This window comes from Lipophrys pholis (assembly GCF_963383615.2).
Source record: "Lipophrys pholis genome assembly, chromosome: 6".
NCBI lineage: Eukaryota > Metazoa > Chordata > Actinopteri > Blenniiformes > Blenniidae > Lipophrys > Lipophrys pholis.
The window spans coordinates 28425039-28447959 of record NC_137629.1 but is presented as its reverse complement, the minus strand read 5'-3'; the positions used below and the strand labels follow the sequence as shown (position 1 = coordinate 28447959).

The 22921-nt window shown below is 43.2% G+C and overlaps 2 protein-coding genes across 2 annotated transcripts; both read left to right on the top strand.

The window, feature by feature from the left end:
* Positions 1–764: 764 nt before the first annotated feature.
* On the top strand, positions 765–6625 carry dnajc4 (DnaJ (Hsp40) homolog, subfamily C, member 4). The gene is made up of 8 exons (XM_080466308.1): positions 765–819; positions 1321–1385; positions 2528–2643; positions 2855–2945; positions 3330–3511; positions 4660–4827; positions 5313–5399; positions 5504–6625. The coding sequence occupies exons 3-8, from the start codon at positions 2552–2554 to the stop codon at positions 5598–5600; spliced, it is 717 nt and encodes a 238-aa protein (XP_080322434.1). The 5' UTR covers positions 765–819; positions 1321–1385; positions 2528–2551; the 3' UTR covers positions 5601–6625.
* Positions 6626–10079: 3454 nt separating this feature from the next.
* On the top strand, positions 10080–21422 carry vegfba (vascular endothelial growth factor Ba; the record flags this gene model as incomplete). Its single annotated transcript, XM_080465246.1, has 8 exons — positions 10080–10157; positions 14706–14757; positions 14849–15045; positions 15153–15226; positions 15320–15355; positions 17669–17752; positions 19783–19992; positions 20849–21422. The coding sequence occupies 8 exons, from the start codon at positions 10080–10082 to the stop codon at positions 20868–20870; spliced, it is 753 nt and encodes a 250-aa protein (XP_080321372.1). The 3' UTR covers positions 20871–21422.
* Between the last annotated feature and the right edge of the window lie 1499 nt (positions 21423–22921).

The window sequence follows — 22921 nt, the reverse complement described above, 5'->3', positions numbered from 1 at the left end:
CTGTGATGGAAAAGACCGATATGTTTTTATGGTAAAACTGCAGCCATACTTCACTGGGAGGGAGTGTAGGAAAAGATGAAATGATACATAAAATAAGATAACACTTTCTTCATTCCCCTGGGAAGAATTCAGTTATAACAAAACCCAGAATAACTCTGTGATCACAGCGGGGCTCGAACCCGCGACATACCGGGAAGCATTGTTTGGCTCTGTTGCGCCACATTGGTCATAGTCAAGCTGCACATAGTTAAAAACAACATCCGCTCATCATCGAAATAAGCTTTAGGAACGGAGAGTGAACCACAAAAGGCACGAAACAAAAGACTCCTTCAGGTACAGTAATAGACAGTAATAGAATACTACCAGCAATAGAGATCAAATATGAATATCAATACGTATCCATATAAATTAAATGTAATAGCTTTGTTTGAACATACGTATGTTGGGCTGTTGGTGATACTGTAAAAGGCTGAAGAAATTTCGACATTAAACTATATTAATTTATGAGGGAAAAAACGGGAAATTAGTCATTTAAAAAAATAATTCTATTTAGTTTTTTGATCAAAGGAGAAGTTTAGAATATTGAGCTAGTACTATACTACTTAGTATAGGGTAGTATAGATAGCAGTATATGATCGAAACGGCCAGTTAAACCTTTAAAGGGTGACGGTGTTGATTATGAAGATATGATTTGAAAATGATCGTAATCACCCAGATGGAGGATGTAGTTTTATTACGAAGAGCCGTTGGTGCGTTTGCGGACTGTGGGGAAATTGACGCTCCTCTCCTGCAGCAGTGTTATAACACACAGTTCCTCTGGTATGTCACCTCTCTTGACTCTACCTATTGTTTTAAAAAACGCTCCCACGTTGCAGCACGCTCTCTAATGTATATCTTGTTGCTCTCTGGCCTCGGCGGGTGTTGTCAGGTGTTTTATTTGTGGAGCTATCGGCAGCAGAAGTGTTTGTTGTTGCACTCGGTTAGCATTAGCTGCTCAGGTAGCAGAACAATGTGTCCCTGCAGGACAGTTTGTCCGCTTTCCCCTCCCAGCTGGAGCCGTTTCATCTTTATAACAACTCAAATATAATACCCACAAGGATCTCTGCCGCTGTCTGTTTGCTCATGAAGGTAGTAATCGGTAAATCAGAGTATATTTAATACTACCTTTGATTAATTAAAGAGTGGCCCCGCCCCCTTTGTTGTGTTGTAGTGCGTTTTTACGCACAAGGTTGTCAGCATTTAAAAAAGTTCTCTAACGTTTGCTGTGGCCCTCATTCATGTGGAGTTTAAAAACATTTTTTTCTCTGTTGTGCTCCCCAGTCACATGTGGACAGAGGAGGGAAGGACTGCTGACTCCTGCGTTTTCAATGGAAACACACTGAAAGGTAAAAACAGTTTGCAAGTTCTCTCAATCCTGTAATCAGGTAGTATCTTTGGATACTTGCGTTTACATTAGTATTTGTAAAAGTATGTAGTTTTACTCACTTCTATATTCAATTAACACCGTTAAATCTACTGTGCAACTTCATGACTAATAATAAACACTATTTGTTAACAATAGTGTAATTATTGTACTTTGCATGAGGAATATTCTTCAAATGTTCATGTTGTATACAGGTAAACTTGAAAGCAGCAGTAGTTTTATTTGTAATTGAGTATAAGTCAATGGAGGATTACTTGAGTACAAATTTCTTTTTACACATGCACAATGAACAGCCTCTGTGCAATCTGACTTCCACTGTATCTGTCTGATGTATAGTACAACTGCAGGACACCCTTTTCAGATTCCATGTTCCTGTTGGGCTAACTCGAAGTGTTTGAAATATTTGACCATTTTTTGTCTGTTGATACCTCACAATAACTGTATTAGAATACATATAAACTGTTAATATGCAATAAGCATAGTCTGATATCTCTGTGACATCTTATGAGGTACATATTTTTTTAACATTTTATGTGTGATGGGATATTTTATTGACATTTTAGACAGATGAACTGGATAGCAAATCAGTTATTACTTTGCGCCGATTCAGAAACTTTAGATAACATGTACAACCTGTTATACAGTATCATGGAAGATTAAATTCAGGGTGCAGCAGACAATTAGAGATGACCCATTTTTCAATATTTATTACACGGACACAGCTGCAGTCCAGTTAGCAATTTCTAACTGCCGGTCGATATTTGTATTTTTACTATGCAGGGATAAGTCAAAGAAACATTTAAACTGAGTGGGGATTATATTTAAAGTTTTAATGTAAAATTTGAAAAGCAAATCTTTTGGATATTAGGCGCAGCACAGTTAAGCAGTGGTTAGTGCTCCTGCGTCACAGTGAGAATATCTCTGGTTTGAGTTCGAGCTTTTGAAGCTTTCTCTGCATCTGCAGACTTTCTCAGGATATTCAGATTTGGAAGATTTGTGGGGACATTTGTACATGTTTTAAGAAGTTTCTGTGTGTTTTTAGTGGCTTTCTTGTGCTGCGCTCTTTCTATCATGTACTAATATTAACGTGTCGCCCCTGCTCAGATCGCTCAAGTGAGGCTTGTCACCATGCAGTTGGAGGCTCAGCTGCGTCTGTGTCAGAGCTGTTTGTGGTGCTGTAAGAGTGGACTGCGGTTGTTCTCCCAGAGCTACACACACAGGTAACCAGTCTCGGACAAACAAAAATCAAAACTGTCTCCTCTGTCTGCCATAAAGTTTTATCACGGCATTTAGTTTGAAATGCATGACATTTACAAACACGCCAAAACACTTCGATTCAAGTGTCATCGCGTCATTGATCTGCATTGTGTGAGTTGTCTGTGTACTTCCTCTGCTCTGATTGGTCTTAAGCTTTTTCTTTCTCTACCACAGAAAAGCTGTGAACTACTACGACCTTCTGGGAGTCAAGTCTGACGCCTCATTGGATGAAATAAAAAATGCTTTTTTTGACAAATCGAAGAAGGTAAGGGCCTCATTTCTTTCTGTGTCTAAAGAGACTGTGCAGCCACTGGGGGGCAGCCTTTCACAGCCACGTCCAAACACTTGCTGACTTCTTCCCACAGTGGCTTCCTCACAGTTTGTTTTCAGTGCTGTGGCTCTCAGTGTAAATACGGATGGACATGTGTATTTAACTTGTGGTTCTGGCATAACTGAGAAGTGACCCCAGTCACCCCTCACAGAGGGGGGGGGTCCAAACCCTGGCTGCAAGTGCGAACCCTCCCACTGCTCGCATTTGTTTTACATTGACAAAGCGTCTTTGTGTATTAATTGATGTGACAGATCCACTGCTTCATTGCTTGCTTTGGTCTGTGGACCTCATCGCTGTCTGTTGACGCTCGTTTTACAGTTGCACCCGGACAGCGACCCTTCAAACCCGGCGCTGCACAGCCAGTTTGTGGAGCTGAACGAGGCCTACCGAGTCCTGAGCAAAGAGCCGAGCAGGAAGGAGTACGACTTTAAGATCCAGCAGCCATACAGGGGGAGCCAGGCCTTCCGATCTGCCTCCAGTTCCTCCAGCTACAGACCAAGGTGAGGAATCACTGTGAATTTGACCCAAATAGACAAAAGTCTGATCTGCAACGACAATGGCAGAACAGTTGGAGGGCTGCCAGTCATGTTGACTGATTCCATTACAGAGGGGAACATATTTCACTGTCACTGTTGTCAGTCAAAACAACTGCTGTGCCGAATATGTTTGTACTTAGAGGAGAATTGTTTTGACAAAAGACAAGCATGTTGGAGAAAATATCGCACTGTGCAAATCTGTTTTTCTATGAAGCTGTGTGGCAATGTGAGATCTCAGGCCTTGATTATCACTACAAAATGTTTATAATGAAAATCCTCATCAACTTATAATTAGATTGTCATGGTAATGCTCAATAAGGAATGGATCTGTTTTTTTTTTGTTTCGTAGTTTTACAATCTATTTATTCATCGATTTTACTTTCTATACCTGCTTCATTCAACTCACGGTCATGGGAGGCTAGAGCTCCCAACTGACACTGAGCATGGGTCACCGCTTCATCACACACACACACACACACACACACACACACACACACACACACACACACACACGCCCTGGCCTTTTGGATTAACACCAGGGTCATCGGAGATGACTCATCAGAAATGTAAATTTGCAATAGAAGGTGATTTCTGATGGAGATGCTGGACGTGTGTGACAGGTTATGATCAGTTTAAATCCAGATTTGGTGTCTCCGGGGTATTTTCAGACTGTCGTCACAGTCCAGAAAACACTGTAGGCGTTAACGATGACACAGTTTCATTAAATGTCCCAATTAGTCATAATGGTGAACCAGCATGCACAAAGGACCTCCACAAAGAGGAATGCGGCCCTTGTTACTACTGATGCATTTCATGCCGTGAACAAGGTCTTTTCAGCAAATTATGTCTTGGCTTTGTTTTTCTTCTTCTTCTAATTAACACGCATTCGCCAAAACACAAAAACAAAAATATATGTGCGCGTTTCCCCTCGGTTACCCGGCTTTCTTCCGCCATCCGAAGACCTGCATGTTGGATCGATCGGTCGGCTGCATTCCAGGAGCCGGAATCACAAACCAGTTTTCGACCTCATCACAGCTTGATGGAGGTTTTTCCTCCCGAACGAACCGTCTCTTCCTCACGCCTCCCTCAGTCTCTGTCGTTTCTTCCACCAGCGCCGACGCACAGGATAGCGTGCGCTACTGGGAGCAATTCCGTCACTCTCAGGCTCAGGAGACGACAGCAGAGGAGCAGCAGAAGAGGAGGAGGAGGAACTTCCGCCTGGTGGCGTACTGCATCATCACCATGGTGCTGAGCATCGGAGCGCACGGCGTCTTCTTCAGGTAGGAAAACACCACGACTGTGATATGTGAGGGTTTAGCCAGTTTGCATTCAGCGTAATTTCTGTTTTAGATGAAGTCATGGTGCTGATGTTTCAAAGATCAATTTGCTCAATAAAATCCCTTTGCATGTCCTCTGGAAGAATCAGGAAATAAGTGGAGCAATCCATTTATTCCACGGCGTTTAGGTTCTGTAATATTATGGATGGAGTTTATGATGGCGAGTTTTTCTTTCCTCGCCATCACTTCATCGCTGAAGTGTGTCTTGGCGAAACCTTCTGACCTGCGGCCGTGTGTTTGTTTTCGCTGGCTGACTTGGTGCCACTGGTGTTTGTTGGGATTGACTTGGTTGTGCTGCGGGGATCTGTTGTCATAGCTGTACAAACCCATAAATACGACCAAAAGCACACAGAGCCTCCAGAGTTTGGGTTAAGCAGAGCTATTCACCGAATGGCGTCTTGACACGAGTGTTTCTCCGACTCTTTCAGGAAACTGGAGGAAGTTCATAATAACTTCATGGATGAGAAGGACAGAGTCATCACAGAGATTTACAACGAAGCCAAAGAGAGGGCGAGGTGAGTTCAGGCGTCGCCTCGCATTCGTTTGTGATTTTCTTTTTTCTTTTTTTTTTAAGTTTTGTTGAATCGCCACGCCGAGTGTGACTGCGTCTTCTTAACAGGGTCAACGGTTTTAAGAAACAGACGGAAATCCTGCGGCAGAAACACGCCGAGTTTCAGGAAAAATACAAAATCCGCAACGGAGGAGAGGACAAGTAGGACAAGTCTGCAGCTGTGACGACGACGACGATGGTGCTTGAGCTGCCAGCGGGAGGAAGAGGAAGGCTGTGGGTTTAGCTTTAGGATCCGAAGGTTATTTCTCTGACCTTGTTAAACATGTTTCTGCAGTAGTGTGTGTCTGCAGATCCTGAGTGTAATTTGAGAGGGTTTCAAATGAATATTTTGCACAAGCACGCCGAGTCAAATATCACTGGACTCGCCCGTCGAAGCTTTTATCGGAAGTGGCGGTCAGACAGATTCGTCCTCTTATTCGTTTGGAGGAGCTGCAATCAGAAAGCACCAAACCGCCTCTAACGGGCTGACGACAAAACTGTGTTCTCGCATTAATGTTGACGCTCAAATCTGCAGGTATTTGAAGCAGACTGCGTCGTGATGGACAGACTGTGGTTAAGACCAATGTGTTCCTCGGCGCTAAAGGAAGTCCGTAAAAACTATGTTGACGGGACGCTCCCTTCTCTTCCGTGTTGAGCCTCAGGCTGATGAAGGGCGACTGAGGAGGCTGCAATGTCACATGTTTCAGGAGAAGTGGTTTCAAAGAACCACGATTTTGTAGTCATAGGAAAGTGCTCACAATATAGCTTCTCTTTAATCATTATTTACAGTTCAGACACGTGGACTTCCTCACTCCCTGCAGCTACCTCCAGCTTCCTCCAGCTCGTCCTGCGTTCCTCCAGCTACTCTAGAGTCCGGGAGATAAAATCTCTCAAGTCCAGGCTGGGTACGACCTCAGGATGTCGTATTTTAAACAGAAGCTATAAATGAAAATTAATGTTATATTTGAACTGGTTGCCACTGAATGATTTATTTATAACAGTGAGGCTTGAAAAATGTATACATTTAAAACAAAAATATGCATTATTGAACTTTGTTTAAACCTCCAGAGCCAACATTCACAGTTTTACCTCTCAGTTTTCAGATATTAGAAATGTTTTCTGGCTGCCTTATTTGTTCCCCGGAGGGACCTCAGAGAAAGAAACGATTAAAATATTGAATGTTTCTCATCACTTCCCAGTTTGTTCGTCTGTCATTTTTTTGATTGCCTTGAAATTTCTAACTTTAAAAATGGTTGCATCTCTCTCTTTAACATTTCAGTGACTGGTTGACGCGGTTGAAGCCATTTTGTTCCTCAGGCAACGTTAACATGAGATCGAGCTGTTATCTTTTGCCCAGAAATGCCAGTGAAGTAATTGTATAATCATTTATCTGTCCAAGTTCTGAATGCACAACCCCCCCCCCCCCATTTGGTCAGCAGTCAGATTTGAGGAATGTAACCTTCAATTCATAAATTGAGACGTTGGAAACCCCAAACACCGTATATCTTGATTAACTCCACATTGAATGATTTGGGTTTTGAAACCTGTTAACTTGTGATCTGATGTAACAACTTTGATAAAAGAATAATTCAAGCACTTCAGTTGTGACTTGATGTTTAAAGATTGACAAGGTCTTACTCCTCTCCCTCCCTGGCCAGCGGCCCCGGCTCCGGGTCGTCAGCAGCAGATAACATACCGAGTCCCCGCCTCACCCTCATGTGGCGTGTGAGTGCCCCGTCATAACCCAAACACGCCATGATGACTGAGACGCTGGTGTCAGCGGGCTTATACACACACACGCACACGCACGCACACACACACACACACACACACACACACACACACACACACACACACACACACACACACACACACACACACACACACACACACACACACACACACACACACGGAGAGAGGACAGAAGATAAAGACAATTATGGATATAGTTTCAATTCACCTTTATCTTTATTGATAATGTGATGATCTGCAGACAGTAAAGCAGTAAAGTCCTGCAGTCGAAAAAACACTGACATGCAGTTTCTCTCAATTATTATTTATAAAAAGAGAGTGATGTGAAATACCTGAATAAATCATTGACTTGTTAAGTAACAAACTGACCCTCAAACCTTTTAAAAAAAACAAAATTCCTTATTTGTCTTCATTCTGTTCCAAAACTCATTAGATATTCAAGCAGAAAAGTTGGTTTTAGGCGGTGAAACAATTCTTTCTATACAATCAGTTACATTGCCCCTTTTAGAATAAATGTAAACCTTTGACTTAATGTAAGGGCTCCGTACATGATCTGCAGAAAGTATCCTCAAGTCCAAAGAATAGTTAACAGCCCACCTTTTGACAACATACAGAAACAAATATGAGAGAATATTTTCATTTATTTTGGCTGCATCATCCCAGAACAGTATGTGATTAGTTTGAGTGTCACAATATTGTTGAGCTGTTGATTTTCACAGGAAACTTCAAACAATGTGCTTTACTTAAGGCTAGATATATATATTTTAGTATCAACTCATCATGGGAAAAGGTAAGTTAAATTGTGTGTCAACGGGAGTATATTTGTTTGCACTTGGAACTCAGTGAGAATTTGGATTGAGCTCTGGGGACTTTTGGCACTGAGTTTGAATGTTCCTCCTGTGAATGTGTGTGCGGTTAATTGGTGACTCTAGAGTCCCTGTTGGTGTGAATGTGTGTGGGATTATCTGTCTCACAGTAAGCTGCGTTTGGCTCCAGCACCCTGAATGCAGCAGTTTAGAAGATGGACGGATGTTTCGCAGAAAATAATCTGATATTTGTGTGTCACTATAGAATCATCATCTGGGTAGTCTCTTGCTGGTATTTAAAGTTCAAACTGTCCATTTGATGAGAAACAAAAAGTTAATTCAATTAGTCATTTAAGATATCTGGACTATGAATTTCAGGTTTTCCAGACAAAAATGACACTAAAATGTTCATTGAATGATATCTGATCAAACATTTTATCTTATTATTTCATTTACACACTCGAGTCATTTTCAAAAGGACTCTTATCTATTGGCTGAAAGGGGTTTTAAAAATGTAAAATGGGGATAAATAGCTAAAGCCACAAGAAATTGAAAAAAAAAACACTAAACTTACTGGAAAGAGAAGCTTAAAATGGCTTAAAAATACCTAAAAAAAATAAAAAATAAAAAAAACGCGTAAAACTGTTTTAAAAACAGCCCAAAGGGTTAAAACTGAAAAAGTGTCAACATTGTCTAAATACTGGGGAAAAAATGTGAAACCACTAAAATCAAGTACAAAAACATCTGACAATGCAATGAGACGTTCACCATCCTGAATTGTAATTGAAACTTCAGAAATGCAACATAAGGTCTGAAACTATACATGAAACTTTATGAGCTGCGTTCATCTCATTTTAAAAGGTTATGGACACGTTTTGCGGCTCAGTTGAATTAGATTTTGGTGGAAAGTCACACCCAAAAAAAACAACCAAGGTCTCTTTTGGTCATAAAGGTTGTAGAGAAAACCTGCTGATATGACCTCAGTGTCCTCGGTGGACCGAGCAGCTCTCACCCCCGCCCCCACTGCCACCCCCACCGAGGGACCCGCAGGCACGCCGCACCTGTAATCCAGTGCGCCTGTCCCGTTTGGAAAAAGTTGGCAGCGCAATGGTTCCGCTGCGCGCGTCTCAAGGGCAAAGGAGATGAGGAAGCCGACCACAACAACACATGAAGCCCGCCGCGTCTCCAGACGTCTCCCGGTGTCTGTGATCGGTCTGCCCAACGGTTCCCCCTCCCACCACCCCACCACCACCTCCCGCACCGCCGCGGACGCTATTCTCGGTTTATTTCAGCGAGGATCGAGGCGCGCGGAGAGACGCGTCTGGACGCGTAACGTCACATTTTCAGAGAGAGCGAGCGCGCGCGACAGCGTGAGAGACTGACCGAGAGACCGGGGAGAGAAATATGCCGCACCGTCGCTCCTCAGGGCCAAGAGCGACCGATCTCTACCGGATAATACAACCTTTTACTGGATCATATGATTAGGAATTTAATAATTTTTTCTTCCCACGCAGGATTATCTGCTCTTTCCTCGTTTCAACCGGAATCTGTCTGATCGTCCCCTCAAGCCACCGCGGCCCCCCTCCTCTTACCGGCTTCCCGGGACCGGGACCCGCAGACTGACGCTGCCTGAAATAGATCAATAGGCATTACTTTAAAGTTCAAACAACTTTCAGGGAGAAAAAGGGTCAGGATTTCCTAACGAACATCAATATAGATGCACATTCTGTCCCCTTTATGTGCGCGCGCGCGCGCGCGCGCGTGTGTGTGATCACTATGGAGAGGGCTCTGGCAGATTTCAGTGTCTAATTAGAGAATACAAGTTTATAGAGACACTGACTCCAGGGAGAGTTCAGACCTTCATCAAAGATCAAATGTGACTCAACAAAGTTGTCCTCCTGACACCGAGGATGCCACCGTGGGAGTCTTTTCACGGAAGGGAGGCTGGGGAATGAGAGCGGGATATCTGCGTCTCTAATCGGTCACGGAGGCAGAGGGAGGGAGGACGACCAGCCCCCTTCTTTATTTCTCTTCTTCAGTGGCCCAAAAAAAAATATTGTTTTGCGTGCCCCATGGACTCCTGCACAATGAGGATTATGCTTCAAGTTATTCTAGGAATGTTTCAATTCCTGCTGCTCACCAGAATCCCCACGTCCCACGCCAAGGTACGTATAGATCAGACCTCAACGGTCTGCCCCTCTTTAGTCACTCTTTACAATTTTATAGTGAAAGCCCCCCATTTTTTTTTTCCATTTCCACTAATCGGACTAACGTCGTGTGGGAGAAGTTGTCTCTTTGTCTCAGTTAACCTCCAGGTCAATGACACCTGTCACTTCAGGTCCTAGTAGGACTGGGAAACCGTCACAACACGCCTACAGGAGGTTAAACTGCAGATCAGCCTCAGAGCTGTAATGATTTTACGGGGCCATTATGGTTTATTGCATCATTGCTGTTATATTGTACAGAGATTATATAAGGACTGACTTTATCAAGAGTTTATAGGTTTTTCCGACATCCCAGTTTTCCTTGATTTCTGATAAGTCAGGAAATCTAAATCTGCTAAATCTCTATTGCATCTAACAAAACATCTCATCTATTTTAGTTTGTATTCATAGAAAAAGTTTTGGGCTGAATAAAACATTTCATTTTCGAATTTGAGTTTCCGCTGGTTGCCCAGCAACAATGACAATCTTGCTCATCAACTAAAGGATTTTAGTGATTGAATCAATTAACAAAGTGGATTTTGTAATTTGTAGAGATTCTGTTGAGGTCAGAGGTCAACTCATCAGTCTTTTTCAGTCTGTGTGTCGAAAACAGAATTCATAGTTAAACTATCGTTGGTCACCTTCTTTGACCAGCTCATTTCAGATATATTCCAAAGGTTCTCTTCTACTGGACTTTTTAAATGTCTTATTAATGATCTCTTAGGTATTAGATATGGATGAAGCTGTTTAGTAATGCAATGCTCCTTTAATATTTGTATTTATCAACTAGTCTATGTATTTTACCACAGACAGACTAGTTAGGCTGTGTTTACGAAAACAGTACAAAAAGAAACATACTAAGTCAACTTAGAAAACCAGACAAAAGCCGGCGTTTTGCGTTATGAATGACAAGCAACAAATATTTTAGCTGTGTCATTGCTAATTCTTTTGTCTCTGGTGACCATGAACTGAATACTGAATGGGTATAAGGCCAGAGGCCCATAGTCCCAGGGGCACAGGGGGGGCCCCAGTCTTATCACAGAAATAAAACCCAGGAAGAGATGCAAAACAACCAAATGCAACACCAAAGAGACACAAAAACACAAGGAGACACGAAAAGTGATATAAAATAACCAGACTGGGATACAAAATAACCCAAGTGAGACTTTAAACGGTCTAAAATTGGGACAGAAGGAGTGAAATGTGATGCAAAAACCTGCCAAAGTTACACTGAACATTCATGAATCCTATTTTCAGGGTACATGGTTGTTCGAGTACAGCTTTCTGTCCCGGAGGCGTAGTACAAGTGGAGGCGTTTCGCATGTGCGCCGGCTGAGAGACGTCTTGCTCCACAGACATTTGTTATGTGTCATTATCAAAAAAAAAAGTGGCAGCGGAGTAGGATGTTTGCTTTGTACAATTTAAACACGACGGTCCTATCGTTCATGAGAAAAGGCCACTGATTGCAGCGGCACGGTCCTGAGTGTGACACACGGGCTCCTTCCCCCTACATCGCATGGTGAAACCTACTAGTGCTGTTTTTTTATTTATGTCTGGAGACTTGTGTCAGGGACAGGCAGTGTTCCGGAGTGGTGTGGGACCCAGCCCTGACTCTCTACTGCTCCACGCTCTGTGTCTTGGTGATTCGTCATTCTAGACGCTACATGACACGCAGCGGCAGAAAACCTCATCACCTCCTGAAGACTCTGGGCTCCCATGCTGTCTGCTTGAAAGGGGGTCATCCTCCTCCTCCTCCTGTGGGGATGAAGCTCAGTGGAGCTAGAACACACACGTGTGTGTGTGTGTGTGTGTGTGTGTGTGTGTGTGTGTGTGTGTGTGTGTGTGTGTGTGTGTGTGTGTGTGTGTGTGTGTGTGTGTGTGGCTCATTTGTACGGCGTGTCCTGGGAGTTACATAGACGGGTTACAGGAAGACAGTACAGATGGCTTTGGGGCTGGCACTCAGGTGCTTGTGTACGCAAGTTTGTATCTCAGTGTGTGTGTGTGTGTGTGTGTGTGTGTGTGTGTGTGTGTGTGTGTGTGTGTGTGTGTGTGTGTGGGTGTGTGTGGGTGTGTGTGTGTGTGTGTAGATGGGGGTGGAGCTGTTAAAAGAAGGCCAATGAACAAAGTCTACATTCTCGTACAAAACGACCTTGGTCTTCATGCGCACATTGGCTCAAACAGAGAATTCAAATCCAGTCGCTCTTTCTGTGTGTGAAGCAACACATTTTGAAAAAAAACAACAACAACAAAACAAACCCCTCATTTTGCATTAGTTGCAATATTGATAAATGGCGCTTCATCTTGATCTGACTCTGTCTCATCCATTGTATAATTAGAATAGAATAAAATGTGTTTATTTAGTTAGTATAAGACTGAGTATGATAGAATGGAATAAGAGAGAATAGAACAGTACACTTGTCAAATATCACAATGACATTTTAACGTGTGTGTGTGTGTGTGTGTGTGAAACAGTGTGACTTGTTGGAAAAGTGGCTGCAGTGGTTAGCACCGTCACCTCTCTGTGAGAATGCCCCAGGTTTGAGTCTGGGCTTGATCTGATCATTATTTTATGGCATTTTCTGGGCGATTACATGTTCTCCATGGGTATACTCAGGTTTTCTATGGGTATTCTAGTTACCCCTCAATGTCCAAAAAACATGTCTTTGAAGTAACTGGCAAAATATCTGAAGTGTCTCCTTGGAGATCTCCCATGAATACGGTACATCTGAATGATAAATTCGGAGATTTAATGCAGGAAGAAGAAACTCACATTGCTGCGGTTAACATGAAGTCGCCTCAACTGATTATGTAATTATTTACGGGACGAATAAAATACCGACACAAGATCATCTAGTTTTTGGGTTGAATTTTTGAAGGTTGAATTCTTTTTTTCTTTCCAAATTTGGAAAATTGACGTTTTTAGAGCGTCCGCAGATTTCCAATCTCGCGGCTTGGCCTCTGGGATGGGGTCATAAGATGACTTTAAGGAGTAATGGCATGATCTATTTGCTGATTTATATATTTTTCCATCCGAGAACAATATTTATTTCAACTGTGTGGGGATTCTGAAGTCAGGACTGCCCTCAGGTGATGGAAAACTTGAAGTGCCACTCGTTCCTGTTTACTCGATTTAATAGTCACAAGCTCAACCAGTGGGGTTAACTCAGGTAAATGTCAAGTTAGACTTGGTTTCATAAAGTTATCACATGTTTCAGAGTGTTAAATCTAGTTGTTGTAAAGTCAAAACCACAAAATTTCCCTTTGGAATATTATATGATGGACAGTTGATAGATAGTTCTGTCGAGGCAAAACATTTTTTTTCAATCATTTTTTCTTAAAAATGGATATTTATTTGCTTGTTGCTGCAAAGTAAAGGGCCAGACAGACTCACTATCCAAACCAGCACACTACTGAAAGTGGGTTTTTTTTCAGTATCATAACCGCTCGATGGGCTTCAGGGCAAAGGTAGCAGGTGCAGCTCTCGCGATAACCCAGCAGCTCCTGCATGGAGGCAAATATGTGGCTGAAATTTGAACGTGCACTCAGACACTGAACCAACAGACCTCATCAGAGCTGGAAGTTATTTATGTGTCTTGAAATGAGGGCATTTTTATTTAGCTGTCTTAATGCCGAGCTGCTCTCTCTCCTTCGATTGTATCTGAACGCTAAAGTCCAGTGTTTTCTCTCTCCCCCCTTTATGGAGCTTCTCATGTCCCGGTGGCGGGTGTGAAATATCGCGGTATTCATTAACAGAAAACACTTTGATCCGCCGCTCGGCTCCAGCAACTTTTTGCTTTTTGTCGACCAGAAGTTTGCAGACAAAACTTCACTGCCAGACCGCACCCGAGTGTAACGCTTCAATTCATATATGGATGCAAATCGTCAGAATATGAACTTTCATGTCATTTTAAACTTGCTGGAGAGATAAATATTGCAAGTCTAAGTTACAGAATGATTTCAATCAGAATATTTGGTGCAGCTGAATGAGCTTCCACTCGAGTAAATTTCTTTCACACTAAAATCTTTATTCATATTGGATCTTTTCGCAGTTCCTCAGTTCATCCTGTGTATGAAACAACAAGACTGTCTTGTTCTCCTGACATGCCTTTCTTAATGCACGACTTTTATAGTTGAGCTTGTTTGCATTGCGCATGTAATTTGACACCAGCCTCATCCTCTTCTTGGCTTCTATGTTTGAAGCTGAATCTGAAAAAAAAATGTGTGATGTATTCTCTGAAACTCCAGTCTTTTCCTTTAGATTCATTTGAAGACTCATTTTAAACCTCATTATTTCACTGCTCGGACTTTGTTTAAACATTAAATATTGTAAGAGTATTCTTTTTATTCTGACACAAAGTATCAGCAATCCCAGTAAAATGAGGAGAATTTGGTTAAATTCAGAACATCTGTGATTTACTTTGGCTTTTACATTCATTCTTTTGAATAACAGATTTTTGTTTTGTTTTGTTTTACCTTTAAAACATGAATGTATTTCTTTCCTCCCTCCAGCTTGCTCACTGGCGACCGTCAGACTCCCCCAAATCCCGGGAAGGTCGTGAGGGTGAGCTGCATACCTCTTCAAAGATAAACTTTGAACAGCTAAAAAATTAAAAGTCTAATTGAAGATTTTTTTGTCTGCGCCTCTGGGACAGTGCGAAAGTGGCTGGAAGTGTACACCCGGAGCGGCTGCGAGCCTCGGGACACTCTGGTGGAGGTTTGGCGGGAGCTGCCGGGGGAGACTCATCATCTGTTCGTCCCATCCTGCGTGTCCGTGAGGCGGTGTGGCGGCTGCTGTGCCGACGAGGCCTTGGAGTGTGTCCCCTCGCTCACACACACACTCACCATGGAGGTACACACTCAGACAGACAGACACACACACACACACACACACACACACACACTCTGTCTGCTTGGATTGAGGATGATTGTAGAGTGATGTTTCCGATCTGTGTGCAGCTGATGAGAACGTCCTTCATGAAGCACGAGGTGATCGAGCTGCCCTTCGTCGAGCACAGCCAGTGTGAGTGCAGGTAATGAACACACACACTGTGAGAAACGCCTGGTGAACCTGTTCGTCATCGGTCTCACTGCCTTTTTTCTTTTTTCTTTCTTCCTGTGTGCAGATTAAAAGAGCAATCCCAACCAACACCTACGACAAGGTAAAATTGTGTGTCTGTTTAAAGTCTCTGTGCTTCGCAGGGAGAATAAATTCAAATTCGTGTTGCTTCATCTCAGTTTTATCTCGAGCGGCCTGGTATCACAGGCAGATGGAATCCACTCAGGAGACACTTGGACGAGGGGCCAGTCCTTTACAGCACAGAGACACAGACAATCACACTCTTATGGTCAATTCAGAATCACCAATTAATCCAGCAAGCATGCATATGGATTGTGGGAGTAAGAAAAGCTGGCGAAAACTCATGCTGGCTAATGGGAACGTGCAAACTCCAAACAGAAAGGCCTCTTTGGCCAGAGTGTCCGAACCAGGAAAGAATGATTAATGAATGGAATAAAACTCAAGCAGTCAGCAGTGGTTGAACATTGTTTAAAGATAATCGCTCTTCATTCCCACATTCATTATTTGGGACCTGCATAGTTCAACTGAGCATTACATTTGAAAGTTGCACTATCAGGGGTGATATTGCATTATACACAGAAGCCCACCAGGGATTTAAACACTGTTGCAAATTCAGGCAATGAAATACAACAAAAAGGTGCAATTAAATAGTAAAAATGACCATGTCAGCAAAAAAAAAGAAAAAAAAGCATATAGGAGCCTGGTTACAATGGTGATGGTCAAATAAAACTTATCAGAAAGAAAATGTTTTGTTTACATTCAGTGGCATTCATCAAATTGCACATTCTGTGCGTTCCCCTTCATGTTTTTCAGGTAGTTTCAATTTTGAGATTCATACCGTCACTGTGTTGAAGAGTGGCAGCATGATGTGTACTGTGGTAGGAACCTGTGGATACTTTAAATACTGAGACACCCTTCATGGGAATACCTAGTCTGATGATCACTGTGGAGATATTTATATATATATTACTATATAACTATGTATTATATAAAATAATTCTTATAGAAATACGTCAACATCCCCAAATAAAAAAAACATTGATTAAATGTTTAAGTAGTTCTTTCGTATATCTGTTTCATTGAAGTTCCTAGCTACAGATTTTTCTCACAAACGAAACATGTTAAATGTAAAGAAAGGTTTGGGTGCAGCCTGAAAAAGCGTTGTGCTGTGCAGGTTCTGCCGAGTGTCGGCTGGGACCGATGGCTGTGCACTGAGGGGAGCGTTTCTGCTGGATGCCTGTTGTTTGTTTGTGTGCCTCATGCTGGCAGGTCCAAGCAGACAATCATTTGATTGCATCTCTAAAGTTTATGTCCCCCGGCTTCCTGTTAGGATGTGGACATAAATAAAGGATTCCAATGTATGTGTGTGTGTGTGTGTGTGTGTGTGTGTGTGTGTGTGTGTGTGTGGGTGTGTGTGTGTGTGTGTGTGTGTGGGGGGGGGGGGGGGGGGGGGGGGGGGGGTGTGACCTGCAGATAATGATGTGTCTTCATATCACAGGCCCTAACATACATACGTATTTTGTGTGTGTGTGTGTGTGTGTGTGTGTGTGTGTGTGTGTGTGTGTGTCTTTCTCCCAGCATCCCCTGGGACGACCCGCATCCTGTTGTCACCATAGTGATGATTTTATCTCCCCTGCCATGTGCTGCTCTCTCTCACAGACTGACGGAGCAGAGTCACGAATCCCAATCCCCATCAGAGCTCCAAAAACAACAGTAGCGGCGGCACAACCTGTTCATATTGTCAGGGCTAAGCTGATAAACATCTTACCCGTAATCGGATACAGTTTAATGCAGCAAATGAGACGAGTTAGAGCCGGAGAAACTAAAAGCAGCACTTTGCCGAGGTCTCGCTAAAAAGTGAAACAGATTGCGATCAGAAAAAACACTCTAAAGTCTAAACACTCTCTCTGGTGTGTGGCGTCCCGATGCTTTCAATATTTTTCAGTTATTCATCAACACAGAACAGAATGCTACTTTAATACGATGGAGGTTACGCGCGCAGCCGTCACCGTCGGTGTGTGAGTCTGCTTATGAATGGATGAACGTGACTAACAGTGAAGAGCATTTTCAGACTGCAGAAGCAGTGGAAAGAGAACAAGGAGGTGAAATCCATGTACCATTTACAAAAAAGGAGCAGGCCACTGGGGAAGGTACAAGAGCTTCTGAAGGCCATTTTGCTCCTTTAAAATGCTAGAAAGTCAAAAGACACACACGGACTAACTTAAAAAAAATCACGTGTGTAAATCATGTAATAATTAAAAAAAGCATAATTAAAGTAAATGATTGTATGACAGTTGATCAGAACCATATTGAACTCAGAATGAAATGAGATTTTAGTTGTTTCAATTGTTTCCCTGACAAAGAGTGGGAAATTTTGTCTGCTTGACATTCACAGACCGGATCCGCTTCCTGCAAGGAAAGACAAGAAAAAGGGGCGGGGGAAGTCAAGACAGAAGACACCTGAAGACGTCAGAACTTCGTAAGCACAATCACCTGAGTTCCTGATTCAGCTAAGAGGCGGTTGGTGGTTGTTTCAGATACTTTCAGTTTCTGTGCGTAAGTTTAGATTGGAAAAGGAACTGGGTTATCTGGTCTGCGTTTTTTTAACTGAAGGACAATTTGTTTTACAGCCTCAACAATCAAGGGCACAAACACACACACACACACACACACACACACACACACACACACACACACACACACACACACACACACACACACACACACACACACACACACACACACTCACACACACACACACACACACACTAAACTCCAAAGTTATCAGTGTTTTGTCGGTAGATAATTAGTGTGGTAACGTACGATCCGTACGATACAACTTCAGCCTCTGCAATCAAAGCATGGAGCCACATGTTTCAGGCTCCCTTTGAGTTTGGAACAGTGATGGATAAACCAGTCTGCGCTCTTTTCCTCCCCATTTTTATTTGTCTGCTTCCCCTTCGCGTTGCTGTCAGTCATTTCCGGCCCCTGCGGGCCAGAGGTGACTCGGTTTGGGTGTGATGTCCCTCAGCACCCATCCATCACTCAGAACAGGCTTTATTCAGACTCTGGCAGGGGTGAAATCTGCGTAATTTGCTCCTAAATGCCCCGTCCTCTGTCCATGCCAGTGGCAGGCGTGGTCACCGGGATGTGAACAAAGATGGCCCTCTCTGCCTCATTAAGTAACTTCATTAAGGCCGCCAAACTCTCGGGGAGACTGAGGCAGAACCAGCTCTACTTAATGGACCAACTGATGCTGGCAACTTCTCTCAGAGCGGGACAGAGTGCAGGGTGTCTCGAGGAGAAACCCGAGGCGTCATATTCAGCAAAGCGAAAATAGTCACGGTAAGGGACGGAGAGACAGGCGACAGTAAAGAGGAGAACGTTTGTCAGCAGCGACGGAAACACTATTCCATTTTAGTCACACATCTCCCACACACACTGCATTGTGTGGGCTGGTTTTCTGGCCGACGCTCTGCGCGTTCAGACAAGCCTCGTTTTAGTTCAGTCAGTCGGCCCTCCGCATTTGGACTGAAACGTCACAAGATCTGGAAATCTTCAGACATTTGTGGTCTTCAGCAGATGAATCCTTCAAACTTTTTGTGATGTTCTGTGCCGTTTCATCATGGTTGTGATAAGTGTACAGGAGTGTACAGGAGTTAAAAACTATTATTTCGTTATGTGTTGTTATAGATACCTTATAGATACCTTTTAGATGATAGATATCTTATTTATATATATATATATATATATATATGTTACTTTATGTAAGGTGAACATTTGGAAATTGTATTTATTACAGCACTTTTTAAAAATAGAGCTCTTGAAGAAAAACACAAGCATCAGTGAGAGCCGCCCATTCGTCCTTCAAACATCCAAATTCAGCATCAAACACATTTTAGGGAAATCAAACAAAACAAAATAAGCTGCCAACGGAATTTATTTGTAACCCAAATTAATCCTTTATCAAGATAAAGTTAAAGTATTTTCCTCCTCCAACCACTAGGTGGTAGTGTTATAGTCAACCAATTTACAATTTCAGAAGAAATCAGTAGAGACAGGAAGTCAAACTAAGCTGCACCATCAGCACACAACAAGCAATCAGTTGCTGAATAAGGATAAATCCAGATTTGCAGATGAAATGTTATAAATATAAATATTCCTGGTATAAATGTTTCCTGGTATCGATAGATAATAATGCAATAATTAAGAGCATTCATATGAGGTGGAGCAAGACGTCAAATTCACTGGTTAACAAACGTCCATGAGAATTCTTTCCATCTATCTTGATTTGATTTATGATGGTTCGTCCTCAAAACTATTTTTAAATAATGGATTGTGAAAATTCTACTATAAACTGTATATATAATGTAAAGCATCAGTTGTACTGTAGCAAATGGAGATCCTAACAGTCGAATGCAGTATTAAAGCAACAAAACACTCTGCTAGGCTTGGTATACAGTGCTAATTTTTTTTTTTGTATTTATTTTTTACCTTTCTTTTATTCAGAGTCCAAGATTTGGCAACTCCTCCAGCCACATCCTCTCCTCGTCCTCCATCACCTCCTCCCACCAGTTCCTCCCCCTCTCCGACTCCTCGCTGTCGCCCCTGCAGAGGGAGGAAGTGGACGCTGGATGCGACATCATGCCAGTGCCGCTGCGCCGTCAGAGCGGAGAGCTGCAGGCGGAGAGGCCGGAGACTCAATCCGCGTCGCTGCAAGTCAGTCCACACTCAGCAAAGTCGCGTTTTGGTATTTGGGCGTGCAGATAAAGTATGATTCACAGTCACGGAGATGGAGGGACGAGTACTGAAGAGATAGAGTGTGTTTACCTCGATCGCACATGTGTGCTGACTTGACTGCTTCTGACTATCCCCATTGAATCGGCAGGTTGTTGTTTTAGATGAGGCTCCAATTTCCCATTAGCGGTACTCAACACGATACTAATAGTTGCACCTTCGGGATGTGTTGACAGAGCAGATTCACATCGTGGAAACACAACAGATCAGTCTGCTGCAACTCTGTGTGAAGCTTGCCTCTCAGTACGCAGCAAAACCTCTGAGAAATATCTTCAGACTCTTGTTTTGAATTTTTGTCCCCGAAAAAAGGAAGCGACCAAAAGGAGTGGTGCTATCTCGGTGTACCTGATATTTTAACGACATGATAAGAGACTGATTGATGAATGGAAAAACCCTATAAGCTTTCATTTTCCAGTTTTTCCTTCAGTAAGTTCCTCAACTGTAGCTGTAGCAGACGTGTCCCCAAACCAAATCCTTCATCACAGCGCTAAAACAGTCGCACAAATTGACGTCACACACACCTAAGGGCCCATCCAAATACAAGAGTGCCCGGAGAAAGCCAATGCATGCACAGGTTAATAAAGTTTCCTTTCCTGCCGTCCATCCATCCATCTATCTGACAAAAAGCTAAAAACTACACGTCAGTGCTCATTTATCTCCAGACTAGCAGTCTTTGAACATTAGAACCATGTCAACATTAATGTGAGGAGGACTCCCTCTTTATGCCAAAGAGATTTCCTGTTCAAATCTCCCTCTGTCTACTGTTCATTGTTTCCAGGTGCGATGCCATGAGGACCTGATGTGTTCACCCACTCGTTCTTCACCTCCTCCTCTCCACAAATGCTCTGTCAGTTCATCGCCCACTCTCAGCAGCAGAGCCATGGACCACACGGACACTTCCAAATCCATTACCTTGAACCGAAGGAAATATCACACACACGGGAGACGGCGGGGAGGCGTGGAAATGAGAGCAACAAGTGCATTGCTTCAGCTCAGATTGACTCCAGATCTAAACGAGTGCCGACGTCTTCTTGCCTCCTTGCTTCTGTCAGTCGACATGTTCAGACGTGCAGCAATCACTACAACACATCCAGCCGAGGGGAGACTGGAAGTGACAAATGAGAATCTGAGGCTGCGGGCTTTTGGATGACTCTTCTCTCCACTGCAGTCGGACTTTTATACAATGAAACACTATCATCATATAAAAACGACGCGGTTGAAGACGAGTGGTTTCAGACAGACGTCCACGTGTTGAAGCTTCAGTGGAAGTCGTGATTGTTTGCTCATGGGAAATTCGCGCACGCAGACGGATTCCAGGGTCAAGTCAAGGTCAATGTTTGTGCAGAGGATTTAAAAAAACAAAAACAAAAAAACCAGCTCCTACAAGATTACTGGTGAACTCCAAGAAAATGCACATGAGGACATGAGACGTGCGCATGAACTGGCACCCCAGTGTGCGTGGACCTATAGTTGAGCTGCCGGCTGGGGTGGGGCGTATCTGTGTGGTCTCCCCAGTGAAAGACGCAGATGGGTTATCCCTGCAGCCATTCCCTCTCATTCAAAGCGTCTGACCACGGGCTGGCCCTCCAAGCCGCTTTCCGGCATTTGTCTAATTTTGGCCTTTTGTCTCCATCTTTTCCCCGGCTCCTCGGTTGAAAGGAGCCGCTTTGCCTCTCTTTGCCTCGCTTTTAGGCAGTGAGGAGAATGACAATAATGAGGCCTGGCGGCTGTCCACCGCTTCACACACACAAACATTCACACTTTTAATACCAGGAACACAGACGTCATTACAAACTGCAGACGCACACACCGCTGCTGCGGCACCCATACAGCCACGCTCACTCACACGTCGCGAAATGAATGCAGGTAGTCATAAGCTTTTGTTTGTGCCACGCTGAGTGTGCAAATACAAGTCTGTTTTTTTTGTCTTTTTTTTAAATATGCAATTCACTTTGCATCGTCTTCACAAAGTATTTTATTTCTTACCTCCGCTTATATTATATTATAATTCTTTCGAGTTAATTGAAAAGATATTCTATATTGCAGAAAGTTTCTTTGTTTTGTTTCTTGTTCATCTTTAATCCGTCTGCATAAAGAGTCACGCTGGGTGGCCGGTTAAACCGATACCCAAATGTATTGAGTTTAAACAGAGGCAGCTCACAAATGGGAGACTCTATACGGTAGAAAGTGTAATTCAAACAATCAGTAGGGCAGTGTTTTTTCGGCCGAACACAGAAACCAAGCAAATAGCCGTCCCCAGCGCAGTGAAAGGAAAACACGTCTGCTGTTGTTGCATGCTGGAGCCGTGATGGAAAGAGTATTATTCATCGGGAGCATAACTTGTTTATATTCTGACTGAATCTCACGGTTTAAGTCCATGTTGGTTGACGAGTGCTTGGCTGCCGGGTGGGAACGGGGACGTGACCTGTGACTGTTTCAGAAAAGGACGAGGTCTGGGCCGGCTTGTCAGTCAGTGTGACGAGCTAAAGCTGCAGCTTGGAGGAGCCACGGTGGCAGGTCCAGGAGTTCAAGCCCATTTTTCTTGACACCCGTTCAAAGCCTTTGTGCTGAGCTAAATTTTACCGAGAACATTTTTGGCAGCGATGTGGCGGCTTCACTAGAAGCAGTAGCTTTGGAACTTCACGATTCACGTCCATACATTCCCCCCGGGGTTCAAATGATCCTGCAGACCGATGAAAACCCAGAGACAGCGAGCAGTCCAGAGTCTGAATTATTTATGTGTCAGCCTTGAAGCAACAGAACTTTATTCCTGCTATGATAAGCTCTGTATTTATACTCTTCTGAGATGAGATTTATTTTTTTCTGTGCTTCGGTTCACTGTTCAGTGTTT

What these genes read in the sequence shown, in the direction of transcription:
- dnajc4 (XM_080466308.1), top strand. Translation starts at nt 2,552, where the DNA reads ATGCAGTTGGAGGCTCAGCTGCGTCTGTGTCAGAGCTGTTTGTGGTGC. An exon ending in TCCTCCAGCTACAGACCAAG is followed by an intron (nt 3,512 to 4,659) that starts GTGAGGAATCAC and finishes TTCTTCCACCAG; the next exon opens with CGCCGACGCACAGGATAGCG. An exon ending in GAAGCCAAAGAGAGGGCGAG is followed by an intron (nt 5,400 to 5,503) that starts GTGAGTTCAGGC and finishes TCTTCTTAACAG; the next exon opens with GGTCAACGGTTTTAAGAAAC.